Source organism: Canis lupus, chromosome 15 (assembly GCF_048164855.1).
Source record: "Canis lupus baileyi chromosome 15, mCanLup2.hap1, whole genome shotgun sequence".
Lineage (NCBI taxonomy): Eukaryota > Metazoa > Chordata > Mammalia > Carnivora > Canidae > Canis > Canis lupus.
In genome coordinates, this window is record NC_132852.1 from 37,848,430 (window position 1) to 37,862,552 (window position 14,123).

The 14,123-nt window shown below is 46.4% G+C and overlaps 1 protein-coding gene across 14 annotated transcripts in view; it reads right to left on the bottom strand.

Moving 5' to 3' along the window:
- ANK1 (ankyrin 1) overlaps positions 1 to 14,123 on the bottom strand; it is a 215,546-nt gene that overhangs the window by 25,601 nt on the left and 175,822 nt on the right. For all 14 annotated transcript variants that reach the window (XM_072776622.1, XM_072776619.1, XM_072776618.1 and 11 more), the window contains 7 exons: positions 13,762 to 13,990; positions 12,662 to 12,787; positions 12,429 to 12,548; positions 11,086 to 11,164; positions 10,709 to 10,783; positions 8,854 to 8,985; positions 7,872 to 8,018 (listed from right to left, as the gene is read on the bottom strand). In XM_072776622.1, coding sequence (XP_072632723.1) covers positions 7,872 to 8,018; positions 8,854 to 8,985; positions 10,709 to 10,783; positions 11,086 to 11,164; positions 12,429 to 12,548; positions 12,662 to 12,787; positions 13,762 to 13,990 — 908 coding nt within the window. The remainder of the gene's footprint in view (positions 1 to 7,871; positions 8,019 to 8,853; positions 8,986 to 10,708; positions 10,784 to 11,085; positions 11,165 to 12,428; positions 12,549 to 12,661; positions 12,788 to 13,761; positions 13,991 to 14,123) is intronic.

Genomic DNA, 14,123 nt, shown 5'->3' on the forward strand with positions numbered 1-14,123 from the left:
CTGTTATGGGATGGAATGTTTATAAATGTCAATTAGGTCAAGCTGGATGATAGTGTTGTTCAAATTTTCTATATGCTTACTGATTTTTCTACTTGTTCTATCAATTTTCAAGACAGACATACTGAAATCTCCCACTCAACTTCAGTTTTGTGTATTTCTCACTGCAGTTTTCTGTTTTTGCTTCATGTATTTTAAAGCTATATTACTAAGTGCATAAACATTTAGAATTGTTATGCCCTTTTGATGAACTACTTATGAAAATTTTTTTCATCACTGGTAATATTCTTTGTTCTGAAATCTACTTGTTTGATATTAATATAGGCATGTTAGTTGTCTTTTGATTAATGTTAGCACAGTTGATCCTTTCTCATCCTTTTATTTATAAGGAATCTATGCTATGATATTTGAAGGGCATAGTTGAGATCTACCTGTATATTCAGTATGACTATCTCTGCCTTGAAAAAATTTTTTTTTTAAAAATTATTTTTTAAAGATTTTATTTATTTATTTATGACAGACACAGAGAGGGGCAGGCAGAGACACAGGCAGAGGGAGAAGCAGGCTCCATGCAAGGAGTCCCGATGCCCCAGGCCAAAGGCAGGCACCAAACTGCTGAGCCACCCAGGGATCCCCTATCTCTGCCTTTTAACTAGAGTATTTATTTTATTTTTAAAAAAGATTTTATTTATTTATTCACGAAGCACAGAGAGAGAGAGAGAGGCAGAGACATAGGCAGAGGGAGAAGAAGTAGGCTCCATGCAGGGAGCCCCTTGTGGGACTCTCCCTGGATTCTGGGATCATGCCCTGAGCCAAAGGCAGATGCTCAACCACTGAACCACCCAGGCATCCCTCAATTGGAGTATTTAGACCATTTCCATTTAATGAGATTGTTTACATGATTAGGTTTAAATCACTTCCTAATTTCTACTTTTCTTTTTATCCCATCTGTTCTTCTCTTTTTCTTATTATATGTCTTCTTTTGGATTAATTAAAATTTATTATGATTCCATTTGATCTATTTTGATAGATTATTGGGTATAAGTCTTTGCTTTATTATTTCAGTAGTTGCTTTAAGGTTCATAATAAACATCCTTGAACTACCACAGCCTACTCTTTTTTTTTAATAAAAAAATATATATTTATTTATTTATCTTAGAGAAACAGAGTATGTGAGTGGGGTGAGGGCAAGAGGGAGGGGAGAAGCACATTCCCCACTAAGTATGTAGCCTGAGGCAGGGCCTGTCCCATGACCCTGAGTCCATGACTTGAACAGAAACCAAGAGTCAGATGTGTAACCAACTGAGTCACCCACGTACCCCATCACAGTCTACTTTGAAGTGAAATTATAATACCTGGTATATAGTATAAGCACCTTATAATAGTACACTTCAATTTTTCCCTCTTGACTTTGACTTTTCTGCTATTGTCATACATTTACTTTTATATGTGTCATAAATCCAACATTCCATTGTTGTTATTTTTGTTTATGCTGTTAGTTATCTTTTAAAGAGATTTATTTATTTATTTATTTATTTATTTATTTTTTAATTTTTATTTATTTATGATAGTCACAGAGAGAGAGAGAGAGAGAGAGGCAGAGACATAGGCAGAGGGAGAAGCAGGCTCCATGCACCGGGAGCCCGATGTGGGATTCGATCCTGGGTCTCCAGAATCGCGCCCTGGGCCAAAGGCAGGCGCCAAACCGCTGCGCCACCCAGGGATCCCTTTTAAAGAGATTTAAATAATGAGGAAATAATGTAGCTAACTAGAAAATTATGTATTTATCCTCACAGTTAACATTTTTGGCACTGTTAATTCCTTCTTGTAGATCCATATTTCTGGCTGGAATCATTTTACTTTGGCCTGAAAGACTTTATTTATTTATTTTTCAATGTTGCTTGAAGCAGGAGTCTCCTGATAATGAATTCTTTCAGTTTTTGTATGTTTTGAAAAGTCTTTATTTGCCTTCATTTTTGAAAGCTATTTTTGCTAGGTATAGAATTCTAGGTTACTTTGGAGATGTTCTTTAAATATGTGATCTACTTTTTATTTTTCTTTTGTGATCTACTTTAAAGGTGTTGCTTCACTGTCTCCTGAATTGCATTGTTTCTCACAAGAAGTTTGATGTCTTCCTTATCTTTGTTCTTTTGTACATAACATGTCCTTTCTTTTTGGCTACTTTGAAGACTTTCTCTATCACTGCTTTTGACCAGTTTGTTTAAAATATGCCTTGCCATAGTTGTTCTCATGTTTCTTGAGCATGTGGTTCACTGAACTTCTTGGATCTGTATATTTATAGTTTTCATCAAATTTGGACATTTTTCAGCCCTTATTTCTTCCAATGCTTTTTCACCCATTCTCTGTTGGGAACTTTATTTTCACAAAGATAGGGTCACTTGAAATTGCCCCATACCTCACTGATGCTTTTTAAATTTATTTTCCTCTGGGGTTTGAAGAGTTTCTATTACTATGTTGTCATATTCATTAATCTTTTCTTCTGTAATGTTGAATCCCTTTCAATGTATTTTTCATCCTACACATTATAGTTTCATCTCTCAGAGATTGGTTTGAATCTTTTAAAATGTTTTCTATGTCTCTACTTAACTTTTTTAACAGCTGAACTACAGTTATAATAACTGCTTTACCATTCTTGTCTGCTAATTCTAACATCTGTTTCAGTTTAGAGTCAGTTTTTTTAAGACTTTTTAAAAATTTATTCATGAGAGACACACAGAGAGAGAGAGGAAGAGACACAGGCAGAGGGAGAAGCAGGCTCCATGCAGGGAGCCCAACGTGGGACTTGATCCTGGGTCTCCAGGATCATGGCTAAAGGCAGCACCAAATCGCTGGGCCACCGGGGCTGCCCTAGAGTCAATTTTAATTGATTAATTTTTCTCTCTTATGGTTCACATTTTTCTATCTCTCTTAATGTCTAGTAATCTTTAGCTGGATGTCAGACATTATAAATTTTATCTTGGTAAGTGCTAGATATTTCTGTATTCCTATGAATAATCTTGAGCTTTGTTCTGTTATGCAGTTAGGTAACTTGGAAATGATCTGATCCTTTTGAGGTTTACTTTCAAGGTTGATTAGACAGGACTGGAGTATTGATCAACTAGGGCTAGGTTTTTTTTTTTTTTTTCCATTTCTTTTTTGTCCACTATGCAATATCTCTGAATGATCAGTCTGACTGTTGGGAATAGACAATTACCACTCAATCAAAACTTGCAGGGGACCCTCTGAAGATCTACAGAATTCTCTAAGCAGCTATGTCTTCCCTAATACTATATAACTCAGGAACTCTAGCTGCCCCATTCTCTCTGGATTTTCAACAACTTCTCTTCAACCCAGGGAAAATTCTGGGATTTTTCTCCCCTGTCATGACCTGGAAACTAGCAATTATATAGAGTTTCCTCAATTATTTCCCATGTCGCATGGATCACTGTCTCTTGTTGACTAATGTCCAAAGTTGTAAGAATTGTTGTTTCATATATTTGGCCCGGTTTGGGGAGCAGGGGTGGGGAGGTGGGGATTGTTTTAAGCAGGAGGTTATATTCGGTCCTTATTTATTTACCTCATTTTGGCCAGAAGTGGAATGCTCCTTAAAAATCCCCTTGGATATAGCCAAGTGAATATTCTGTCACTTTTGGGAACCTCTGTAAGACCTGATAAGGACAGGAAGAGGGTAGCTATACTGGCCACAGTATACCTGAGGCTCATTCTTGGGCATCTTTTGGGATCTTCCCTCCTTAAAATTTCCATGGTCTTTACTTTAATGGAATTTCAACCCAATGGGATGTGTCCATGAAGAGAACTCACACACAAGGACACCTGGGTGGCTCAGCGGTTGAGCGTCTGCCTTCAGCTCAGGGCTTGATCCCAGAGTCCTGGAATCGAGTCCCACATCGGGATCCCTGAAAGGAGCCTGCTTCTCTCTCTGCCTATGTCTCTGCCTCTCTCTTTCTCTGTCTCTCATGAATAAATAAATAAAATCTTTAAAAAATAAAAAGAACTCACACACACCCTCTACTAGGACTTCCTGCTTTTTCTTTATCCTGGAGCCCCTCCTTTAGAAATAGTGTTTAGGGCATATGCCTTGCTGTTCCCTCTCAGGCTCCAGAGAGGAAGATCAGGCTCCACTGATCTATCCACATCCCCATAAACTTAGATCTGGGTCTGTGGGTGGCCATACACAGTGTCAATGACCATGACTATTAAGTCAGAGCAATGCTCATAAGGCCTAAGCACATTCTCATGAGGATTATCTCACAAAATCTAGGGTGGGCCAGACCATAATAAGGTCTGCTGAATCCCCTAGGCTGAGTTTCAGAAGTATTATCTATCTTTCTAAGAGTCTTGTGTGGCTCTGCCACACCTAAGTCACCAGCCCATCCCTCAGTTTAGAGCTCCCTGCTCTGGGGTTGCATTTTGGGGAAGTCAGGCAAGACGCAACTATACCTACTGCTTTGGGGCAGAGCACAGGACAGTAGTCCTTCCCCAAGTCTCTCCTCATCTCAGGTTAGCCTCCTGGGTCTCTGCTAACCAAGATGTAATGATCACTCTCATAGTTCAATGTTAGTAGCAAACTAGACAAGGCGTGGGCAGCCAACCTTGCTTCAGACAAGAGCCACATTCACCAGTTGTATTTAGGAGTTGATAGAGGTAAAACACATTTTATTTCTGTTTTTTTTTTTTTTTTTTTTTTTTTTTTTTACACATTTTATTTCTAAGTAGACATTACTACATCCAATTTATCAAGCAAATGGACCTAACAAGTATGGATGTGAGATGTCCATTTTTTCCCTTTTATATGAGAAATCTGATTTGTTTTTTAAAACATGCTTTTTGTTTTGTTTTGTTTTGTTTCATAGGCATTTTTTCCCTTTATGTTTATTACCCAAGAGCCCAACACATTACCCTCTTGTATAGGGGAAGAAAAGTGGCGTTTGAACTTAAGCTCCCTTCTGCTCTGACCAGGCCAGGTATATATGGCAAGAGGAACCAGGAAGGAAGGAAAACAGGCCTCAGATTTGTTTCCCTGACACCACAGAGCATTGAAACACTGCCCTTCATCCCCATGGCTTCATAGGGAGGCTCAGACAGCAAAGAAAGAAGATAAGTGCAAAGGAGGCAAGGGACAACAGTGACATCAGTGTGGAGGGCTGAGCTAGAACCAGGACAAGTCATCATGGGTCCCTACCCTGGAGAGTGCTAGAGGAGCCACAAGAGGCTGCTCTCTCCCCACCTTTCTACCTCTCCTCCCTCCTGCTCCTTCTTTTCAGGCCAGAATGGTACTCAGATATGGGATGGTCTTCCTGGGACAGGGAAGAGGGCAGGATAAACATATAGAAGCCAATTCTCATGCCAGAGGGCACAGTAGACCAAGACAGGTGTCTGTCTATTAATGAGTGTCTGCATGGGCCACAGTAAGGAGCATTGTGTCCATCAGGAGGCCTGCCGGAGGAGGGGTTGAAGGTGTGACAGGGCTGGACAGGGAAGCCAGGATGCATAGAAGCATTTGGTTTATGATTGTTTAAAATCAGCCAAGCAGGGAGATGAACCCTTTGAACACTTAGGTGAGATCATGCTAGTCTTTCACTCCAAAGCCTCCAGTGGCACTCTGTCTCACTGCCAGGAAACACAATGTCCTTAGGGTAGTCTGTAAGAGCTGGCCTCCTGTTGCCCTCTGAGCTCTGCTCCTGCCCTTTCTTCCTCCCTCCCTCATTATATCATTCACTTGCATATTACATAGTTGCATGAAACTCCAAATGGCAGGTAAGCTCTATGGAGGCAGAGTCTTAGGGGATTTTTGTGCATGTCTATCTGAAAACTGATTTATCTCCCCTGCCCAGACTGGTGCCTGGCATGCGGCGGGCATTTCAATAAGTATTTTCCAGCAGACTAACTACAACAGAGCCTTTTCCACCCACCAGTCACAGAGCACCCAGTCCCACAGAGGGATTTCCGACTCTGTTTAGGCATTGGACTCTCTAGGCCTGACTGGGGCTGCAAGTCTTGAGGCCAATGGGAGACTCCTAAGTTTCTGAGTTTGGGGCTCTTTTTTTTTTTTTTATTGTGATAAGAACACTTAACATGGGATCCACCCTCCTAACATATTTTTGGCTGCCATACTGCCTTGTGTATACGCATAATTCTAGGTGCTTGTTGTTCTCTAGGTACATAATTGGGGCACAAAGAAACAAAACCTCTGCTGATTTGACTTGACTGAAACAGCACCGGGAATGTTAAGAAACCCAACCAAGTGATCAGATAGCAAAGAGAAAAGGGAAAGCGTTTTGCCATGTGGATTTCCAGAAGTTTTCAGCATTCCTCAGCATTCCTCCCTGTGAAAGAGAGCTGGGCCACCTAGCAGTCCCTGCAATGCTCTGCCGGGTCCCCTGAGGGATGTGGCAGCGGACCATCATCCTGGAGCTTTATTATGCCAGGTATGAGAGCAAGCAGAGTGCTGTCTGCAGCCTCCCCTGGAGCCAGAGACAAGCCCGCCTCGCAGTGCACACGCGCACACATGCCCTCGCACACAGCCCTGAGACACGTGGGGAGGAAGGGCTGACGTCTTTCTGGACATGCATCTGTGGAGGTGGCTGGCCCCTGAACCATCTGGCTGAGGTGGAGGCAGTAGAGACAGGCAGTGTGAGAGAATGAGTGGACTAGATGTCCAAGTGAGGTCAGAGGCAGAAGAGAAAGGTGACAGGACGTGATTAGCAGATGAGCCCTGCACCCAGCGGTGGTGCGAGATGGCAGGTTTCAGGAGACACAGGACATAGGAGAGAGAAACGGGTGATGGGCTCGGCATATGAAGGCTCCACTGGCTGAAGGAGGCCCCGTGCCCAGACCAGCAGAGAACGTGTCCGCTCATGGCACATGGAGCACATGGGTGTGTGACCAGGGACGGCCAGGACATGGCAGCTTGGGGAGCACAGCATCATGTAGCTGCCCAGGTTCACAGATGAGGCACCATTGAATTCAATGGTTTCTTCAAGGTCTATTAAGACTCTTCAGAGTCTAGTCTAACTTGCTAACTTTAAAGAAGAGAAGACAGCTCAGTAGCTCATGGAATCAAGGGAAAGAAGGAACTGGAACCCTAGCTTCCTGGCTCCTACCAAAGAGTAGGGCTGTTTGTGTGCCCAGTGGTTGGAGAGAGGGCAAGTGAGGGAGAATGAGGGGAGGACACCTAGCCCCCCCTCCTTACTGCAGCTGGCCAAGTTCACTGCTACTGTAAGGAAAGAGGTGCACAGGGGCGCCCTCCCCCCCCAGCAGGGCCTTAGGGACAAAGGTCAGGGGCCTCTGGGTTGCCTCCCCTGAGGACTGGTCACACTGAGTGTCTATGCCATGCTTGAAGCATATTAAAAAGAGAGAGATGAAAGAGATGGGAAAAGGGACAGAGAGAGAAGGAGAGACCAGACTCAAAGAACAGTAGCCCACTTAGCCTCACAGAAGGACGGCAGCAGGTCTCTGAAAACACCAGCCAGCTTCTCAGATCTTGGGCCAGAATCTCCTATGCCCCTTACATCTCTACCACTGACTGTTTCACAGATGGGGACACAAGCCCAAAGAGGGTCCACTCCTGGCACAGAACTGTAGAGAGGGGCAGGAGTCCAGCCGCTGCCCGGACTCCAGCCCTTCTCTGGAACCGGACCAGGAGCCTGCTGCTGCCCAGAGCATCAGGGAGCCTCTCTGCACAGGTGTGCACACCTGTCTCTCTTGCTGGCTTCTGCTCTCACCACCACCAGGGAGGGGCTCCATGGAACTGACCTCCTACTCAAGGGGGAGATGGTTTCATGAATTGTCACGCGCTGCTGCCTGGAAAGTGGCACTCAGCTCAGCCCCATCTCCTCCCGGGAGACACTCACCATTCATCTGGGAGGGTGATGAAGAGTAGTCCCGGTCGGTGTGCCGCCGCTCAGGCTTCAGATTGCGGCTTTGTCTGCCAGAGCCCTCCAGCATGTTCACGATCTCACTCCGGTCAATGTTGCGCAGGGCTGCGTACAGATTCTCCACTGCGTGGGGGGAGAAGGGAAGGGGCGCTTGCCAAGGGGATTCTCACCACCGTGGGCAGGGTGGAAAGGGTGTGGGGCTCGGGCTCTGGGGCTCGGGAAGCAGGCAGGTTGGAAGTGGGGGAATATGGTGGAATTATCTTCTCAGAACGCAGAGGCAACTCTTGTTTGTCAGAATCAAAACTGCCTGCCTCTTGGGGGGATGCTTTGTTATCCTTCCACGGATCTTTTCTGAACCCTAACAGTGGCCAATTTCAGAGCATGGAAAGACTGTTTTTTTGTCTTCTAAGGGGAATTCCACAGGGAATGAGAGTGAGGAGAAATGGATACTGTCCTTTGGAAATCCTTGGTCCCTGCCAGTTGATTTGAGATGCAAATGCAGACACTCAATTTCCTCTCTAGTGTTTCTGAGGATTGGGAATTGAGTTGAGGAAGAGCTGAAATGAGTGAGACAGATCTTCCCTCCCCACTGGAGGAAAAGATAGTACTGCATCAGGCAGGGTGCTCTGTCCTGAGAGGATGGTCATCATTGTTTAAGAAACTCAACAGGAAGTCACATGCCCTGCACCTAGGCTGTCATCTCGTCCACGTGTGACTGTTACCTTAGTCACATGGGGAAAGGCAGAGGCCAAGACGCTCCTGTCTTCCAATGACAGGACCGTCTGGAGGACCCCGTGACCCTGAGAGGTGTGTGTGTGAGTGACAGAGACAGAGACAGAGACAGAGGATGCAAAAAGGGCAACGATCACAATGGGAATGAGAAGGAAGAACTGCTGGGGTGAAGAGGTCCTGCAAGGGCTTAGGAAGGAGAAGCCTCCCACAGCTTAACGGTACTGACTGTTGGCGTTTTTGCCTTCTCGAAGGACCCAGAGGTTCAGCAAGGCTGCGCTCTGCTCCAGCAAGGAGTTGGGATTTTCCACGCGGATCCTGTTGATGTCTTCCACACTGAACTGCAGCTCCCGAGCCAGCTCTGCAAGCAAGCAACCAGGCCTGGTGTGAGCTGGCCGCCGCCTGGCTCCGGCTCCCTGAGGGGCGCTGTGCGGGGGTGGGAGGGGTGCCTGGCGGGGAGTGCCAGGAGTTACACAACAACCTCCCCACTGGAGCTGGGGTTCCTTCTTACCCAAAAGCACCTCATGAAAAACAAGCACCCATATCTTTGTATCTCCAGAAAATGGGGCAGGAATAGGAGTGCTCAAAAAAAGGTATGGAATGAGTGAGTGAATGAATGAATGAATGAATGTCCTTTCTTTGTTTCATCACTTCAAATATTAGATGACAACACTGAGCCTCTCAACAAGGTTAATGCTCATCCCAGGTCACAGGACAAGCTAATGCCAGAGCCAGGCGTGGGCAGAGCCCACAGAAGGCCACTGCAGGGCTGCCAGTATGACACCAGGATGCCATTTAGCTTTCCATGAAGAAGCAATTATAACAGAAATGCAGTTCTTGTACTTATGTTTCTTTAGGGAAAGGCATTATTTACATTTAAAATGAAAATACAAGTTCCCATCTAAATGCAAGGCAATAACGCAGAATGTTAGCTTTTCCCCTCCCATTATTTTGATTGTTATTTCTCACAGGTGCTTTGGAAGGGAGAACAGCCTCGGAGTCTAATTTCAAGGATGAGGGAGACCAGAGGGATGGTGACAGTAAGAGACAGAATGTGCATGAACCGCCCCCCCCCCCACATACACACACACACACACGCACACAGAGGAGCAGCAGACATTCTTTTTTGGCTCTAGAATGAATAGTCCTATCCTTAAGAATGAATAGGCTTAGGAATGAACTTCTGTTATAAATTTTTGTCACAGAGCCTTTTGGCAAGTTATTGCTAAGGTTTCTGAGTTTGTCTGAAGCCTTCTCTATAGGGTGGCTGAGCAAAGAAGTTCAGTCCTATGAAAGTTAACAAAAAAGAGGGAGAGACTAAGTTATAGGGCCTGTGACTGAGTAAAACACATTTTGAGCTTACACCATATTTCCCCCCACACACAGCCTCATTTCAAATGAGACCTGCCCCGATCACTGATGGGACTTCTGGTAGACCTCAGTAACTGCTCAAGATTATAAGTGAAAGATTTTGAGACTTCTCCTTTTCTTCCTTTCCTTCTCTCAACAAAGCCAGCCCTTCAGGAAGGGCAATGTTAGCACGTGGAGCAGTGGCAGGGTTTGGTCACTAACTAGGTATAGAACTAGAGTCATTCCATTTAGCTGGATCTCCGTTTTCCCATTTGTAAAATGAGGTGAGCTAGATTGATTCTAAGGTCTCTTATAACTTCAAAAGTTGATTCTTTCTGGGGAACCTGGATGGCTCAGTCAGTTGAGTGTCCGACTTTTGGTTTTGGCTCAGGTCATGATCTTGCGGTCATGGGATCAAGCCCCACATTGGGCTCAGTGCTCAGTGTGGAATCTGCTTCAGATTCTCTCTCCTTCTCCCTCCTGCCCATTCTCTCTCTCCCTCTCTCTCTTTAATATATAAAGTCTTTTAAAAAGTTAATTCTTTCTTATAAAGAAAAACTAGGCAGAAATGGAGGAGGCACCCAAAGGCATTGCTTGGGCAACAGACTCATTCAAGACAATCACACATCAGATGTACCAAGGATGGTAAAAAGAGGCTGCTCGTGAAGGGAAGGAGCTGGAAGGGAGTGTGTAGACTGGCAAAGTGCCTTTCTGCCCCCAGGTCCTGGACTCACCCGCCCAGCTGAGGCCAAGGTGTTCTGATATGATAGCCATCTTCATATCTGCTCGATCTGTCCCACTGAGGAAACCTAGAGAGAAGCATTGGGTTGCATTCAGTAGTCTTGGTGGGACACATAGTCAGCAGGGCATGAGTAAATAACCTCATATGGAGGCTCAGTTCACAGGCTGACCCCACTGGGGTCGGTAGGCTGGCCTGGTGATCAAGCCTGTAAGGGGTAAGTACAGACCAGGGCCAAAGGCTTCATATTTCATGCTCAAAATAGGCTAAGCAAAGAGCGTCAGTGTGGAGCTCTTTAAGGAGTGAGGGGGAGCAATGTCACATATAACCTTCTGGAAAGGCAGCAAGCATGCACCACAAAGAGGTTCATACCCAGTGAGGATTCGCTGAGAATGCTGTATCTCAGGGCCAGTGGTGTCAAAGTCCTCCTCCTTTCATCAGTCATGATCGTCTGAAGGAGAAAGACAAAGAAAGGGTCCTTTGGGTCTGGGGTGTCCCCCTGCTTGGAGAAGGTGCATCAAGCCTGTGGGCTATGGGGTGGGACATGACCCCCATCCCAGCAAACAGTATGTAGCTTTGCTTCTCTGGAGCCACCACGTAGAGAACAGATGTGTGCAAAGAGGCAGGGGTGAGAGGGAGTGATGAGCTGCACACACTTCATTGAGAACAATAGTGATGGCAGGCTCACATGGCCCTTACCATGTGCCAGGCCCTGTGTGCTCACAATAGCCTCTAGGTGGGTACTATTATTATTTCTGTCTCATTGATGAGGGTACAGAGACATAGAGGGGTTAAATAACTTGCCCGAGGTTGCTCAGCTAATAAGTGGTGGAGCTGGGGTTTGAACCTAAAAACTAAGGCTCTTTCTGGGTTCCTTTATACTCAAAAGATTTGTTTTTGGTACTGGTCTGAGGCCTAGCCCCCCAGCCCTACAGAGAGGCACCCAGATGCTTGCTCAAGGTTGTGGGAAATCCTCTTTTGAAAGAGAAGTGGGTTCACGCTCTTCCCAGACAGTAAAGAGAAACTGAGCCACAGACATATAGACATAGCCTTGCTTTTTCCCTAGTTGGGCATAGAAAGCTGACAGTAACAGCAGTGGCACAATGACACCAACAAGAACATAGAGATATATATGGGCCTTCTGAGGTCCTTCGAGTAGTGTGGACTCTGATGCTCTTACAGGGTTGGATAGATCAACACACTTGATCAAGCTGCCTTTTCTGAGCTCAAAACTTTGGATGTCTGCAGTGGCTAAGACCCCAGGGCTCCCTTCTCTGAGGGTCTGGCACCCTGGGGAAGATAAGCAAGTACATGAAAAAGAGGCTTGGAAGAAACCTAGCAAACGGCCAAGAACCTGGAGCAATCTGACACTGGGTTCTATGCCTCAGAGGCCTCGGTCAGCCAGGAAGTGCCAAGGTGGATGTTTTGGGGAATCCTTCTAACCTTTGAGAAAGAACATCCTAGAGGGCTCAAGGCCTACAGTGAGAAGATGCATACCATCGTCTGTCCCTGGCATTTGTTCCTTGCTTTGCGGGAAGGGCCAGGGCACACTGTCCCTGCCAGGCCACAGCCAGCTGTCCAGAAGACAGCCAGCAGCCTTCCCGTACCTCAGGGCATCCGAAGGCAGCTCTTCAACAGGAAGAAGCCCTTCAGAAAAGCACTTGCCCTTGAGTCTGTGCTGGGACCGCCTCTGGCCAGGGCCCCCATCAGCTCACCTTCACGAAGGCAGGCATGGTGATGTTCAAGTGGCAGAGAATGTGCTGGGTGTCCTCATACTTCATGGCTTTGCGTAGAAATGATAAGGACCCTGCTGGTTCTCGACTGTTGTCCCTCACCTAAATTCAATCACACGAAGGCAAGATTCAGGGGGCTGTTCCACAAGGCCACTGGGCTGGCTGGCTTAGAGATTTCTGCCTCCCGAACCTCCTCGACCCAGAGGGGTCAGCACCTTTACAGGTATGGCCAAACGGTTCTCCCGAAATGACTGGAAGTGGAAACTCCGCTGCTGGGCAGCTTTTTTGACAGGTACCAGGTTCCCAAAGAGCTCCGCAAAAAGAGGCATTCCTTCCAAAACCTGCAGGAGGAGAAAAGCAAATTCAGCTTTGTCGGGAGAAACACCTGCACGCCCTGTCCTGCCTGCAAGCTCTGGTCCTCCTCTTGCCAGCTCATGCCCCTTCTATGGCATGAGACACAGGGGCCATCCTCCGGGAAGCCCCACTGCTTGTTTTGAAAAAGGTTTTGCTGTGCTCGTTTCGGCAGCACATATATTGAAAAAGGTTTTGTTTCCAAAGTTACAATGAGTAAGGCATGCTTCCTCACTTCAAAGAATTTCATAATAGGCAGGAATCTTTATACATCCCTGGGTGGTTGATCAGGATCGCGATCAGAGTACTCTAGAACGCCACTAAAGTATCAAAGAGGCCTTCCCCAGAAAAGCTGGATCTCTTTTCACACCTGTCCAGAAATGCTGTTATAATCTCACCCATGGATATAAGGATCCCTACTGTGCATATAATGTGTTTGGCTGAGGGGTTATCATGAAGCCATTTGACAGTTGAGGAAACTGAGGCCCCAAGAGAAGAAATGCTCTGTCTAGTTAGTTCCTGCATCAGGACTAGAGGTAGGTCTAGTTCTGGAGCGCCAGCCCTGTGTCCTCAGCTCCCTAGGAAGGCTCAGAAGAGAGCCTGTGGCCAGAGTTTGGGAAAGATCCCGGCCCCCTACATGTCTTGATGTGATGAGTCTCCTGGGAATAAGTTCAAATCCAGTCCCTGTTCCTTTCTCCTCACCTCATTTGTCCAGCTGCCCTCCTTGCATCATGGGGCCACTACCAGAACTCTGGCATAGCAGGTAAATGTGTGGGCTCCGGGGTCTGACTCCTCAGACAGATCCTTTCTCTACCTACGCTTACTTGTGTGACCCTGGGAGGGTTACTTTACCTCTCCTGGCCCCGGTGCCCTTGTCTAGCTGATAATAAAAGCACAGGCAGCTCTGAGAGTCGGGGGAGGCTGCGCTAGTCAGGCGCTCCGCGTCGAACACCCAGTGTGGTACCTCTATGTCCCTGCTCCGAGCCACCTCGATGAAGTTCTCGTGCTGCTCCAGGGTCTTGTCCACTTTATCATCTGTCATGCAGTAGCAGCGCAAACGCCCTTCCCGGGAGTCATTCATCTTAGCAAAAATGACAAACTTGGCCATATAGGGCACTGCGGTGAGCTCCTTGTACAACAAGGTGGCGAAGTTCACAGCTTCAGCAGTCCGAGGACAGTCAGACAGCCAAAACCTACAAAGAGAGGGCTGATCACAGCAGGTTCTTGCAAGCCCAATGGCAAGCTTCATCTCCATGCAGACGGAAGGAGCTCGTAAACCATGGGGATGGCCGCTTGAACGTGCCCGGTGGTCAGCAAGGGGCTTCC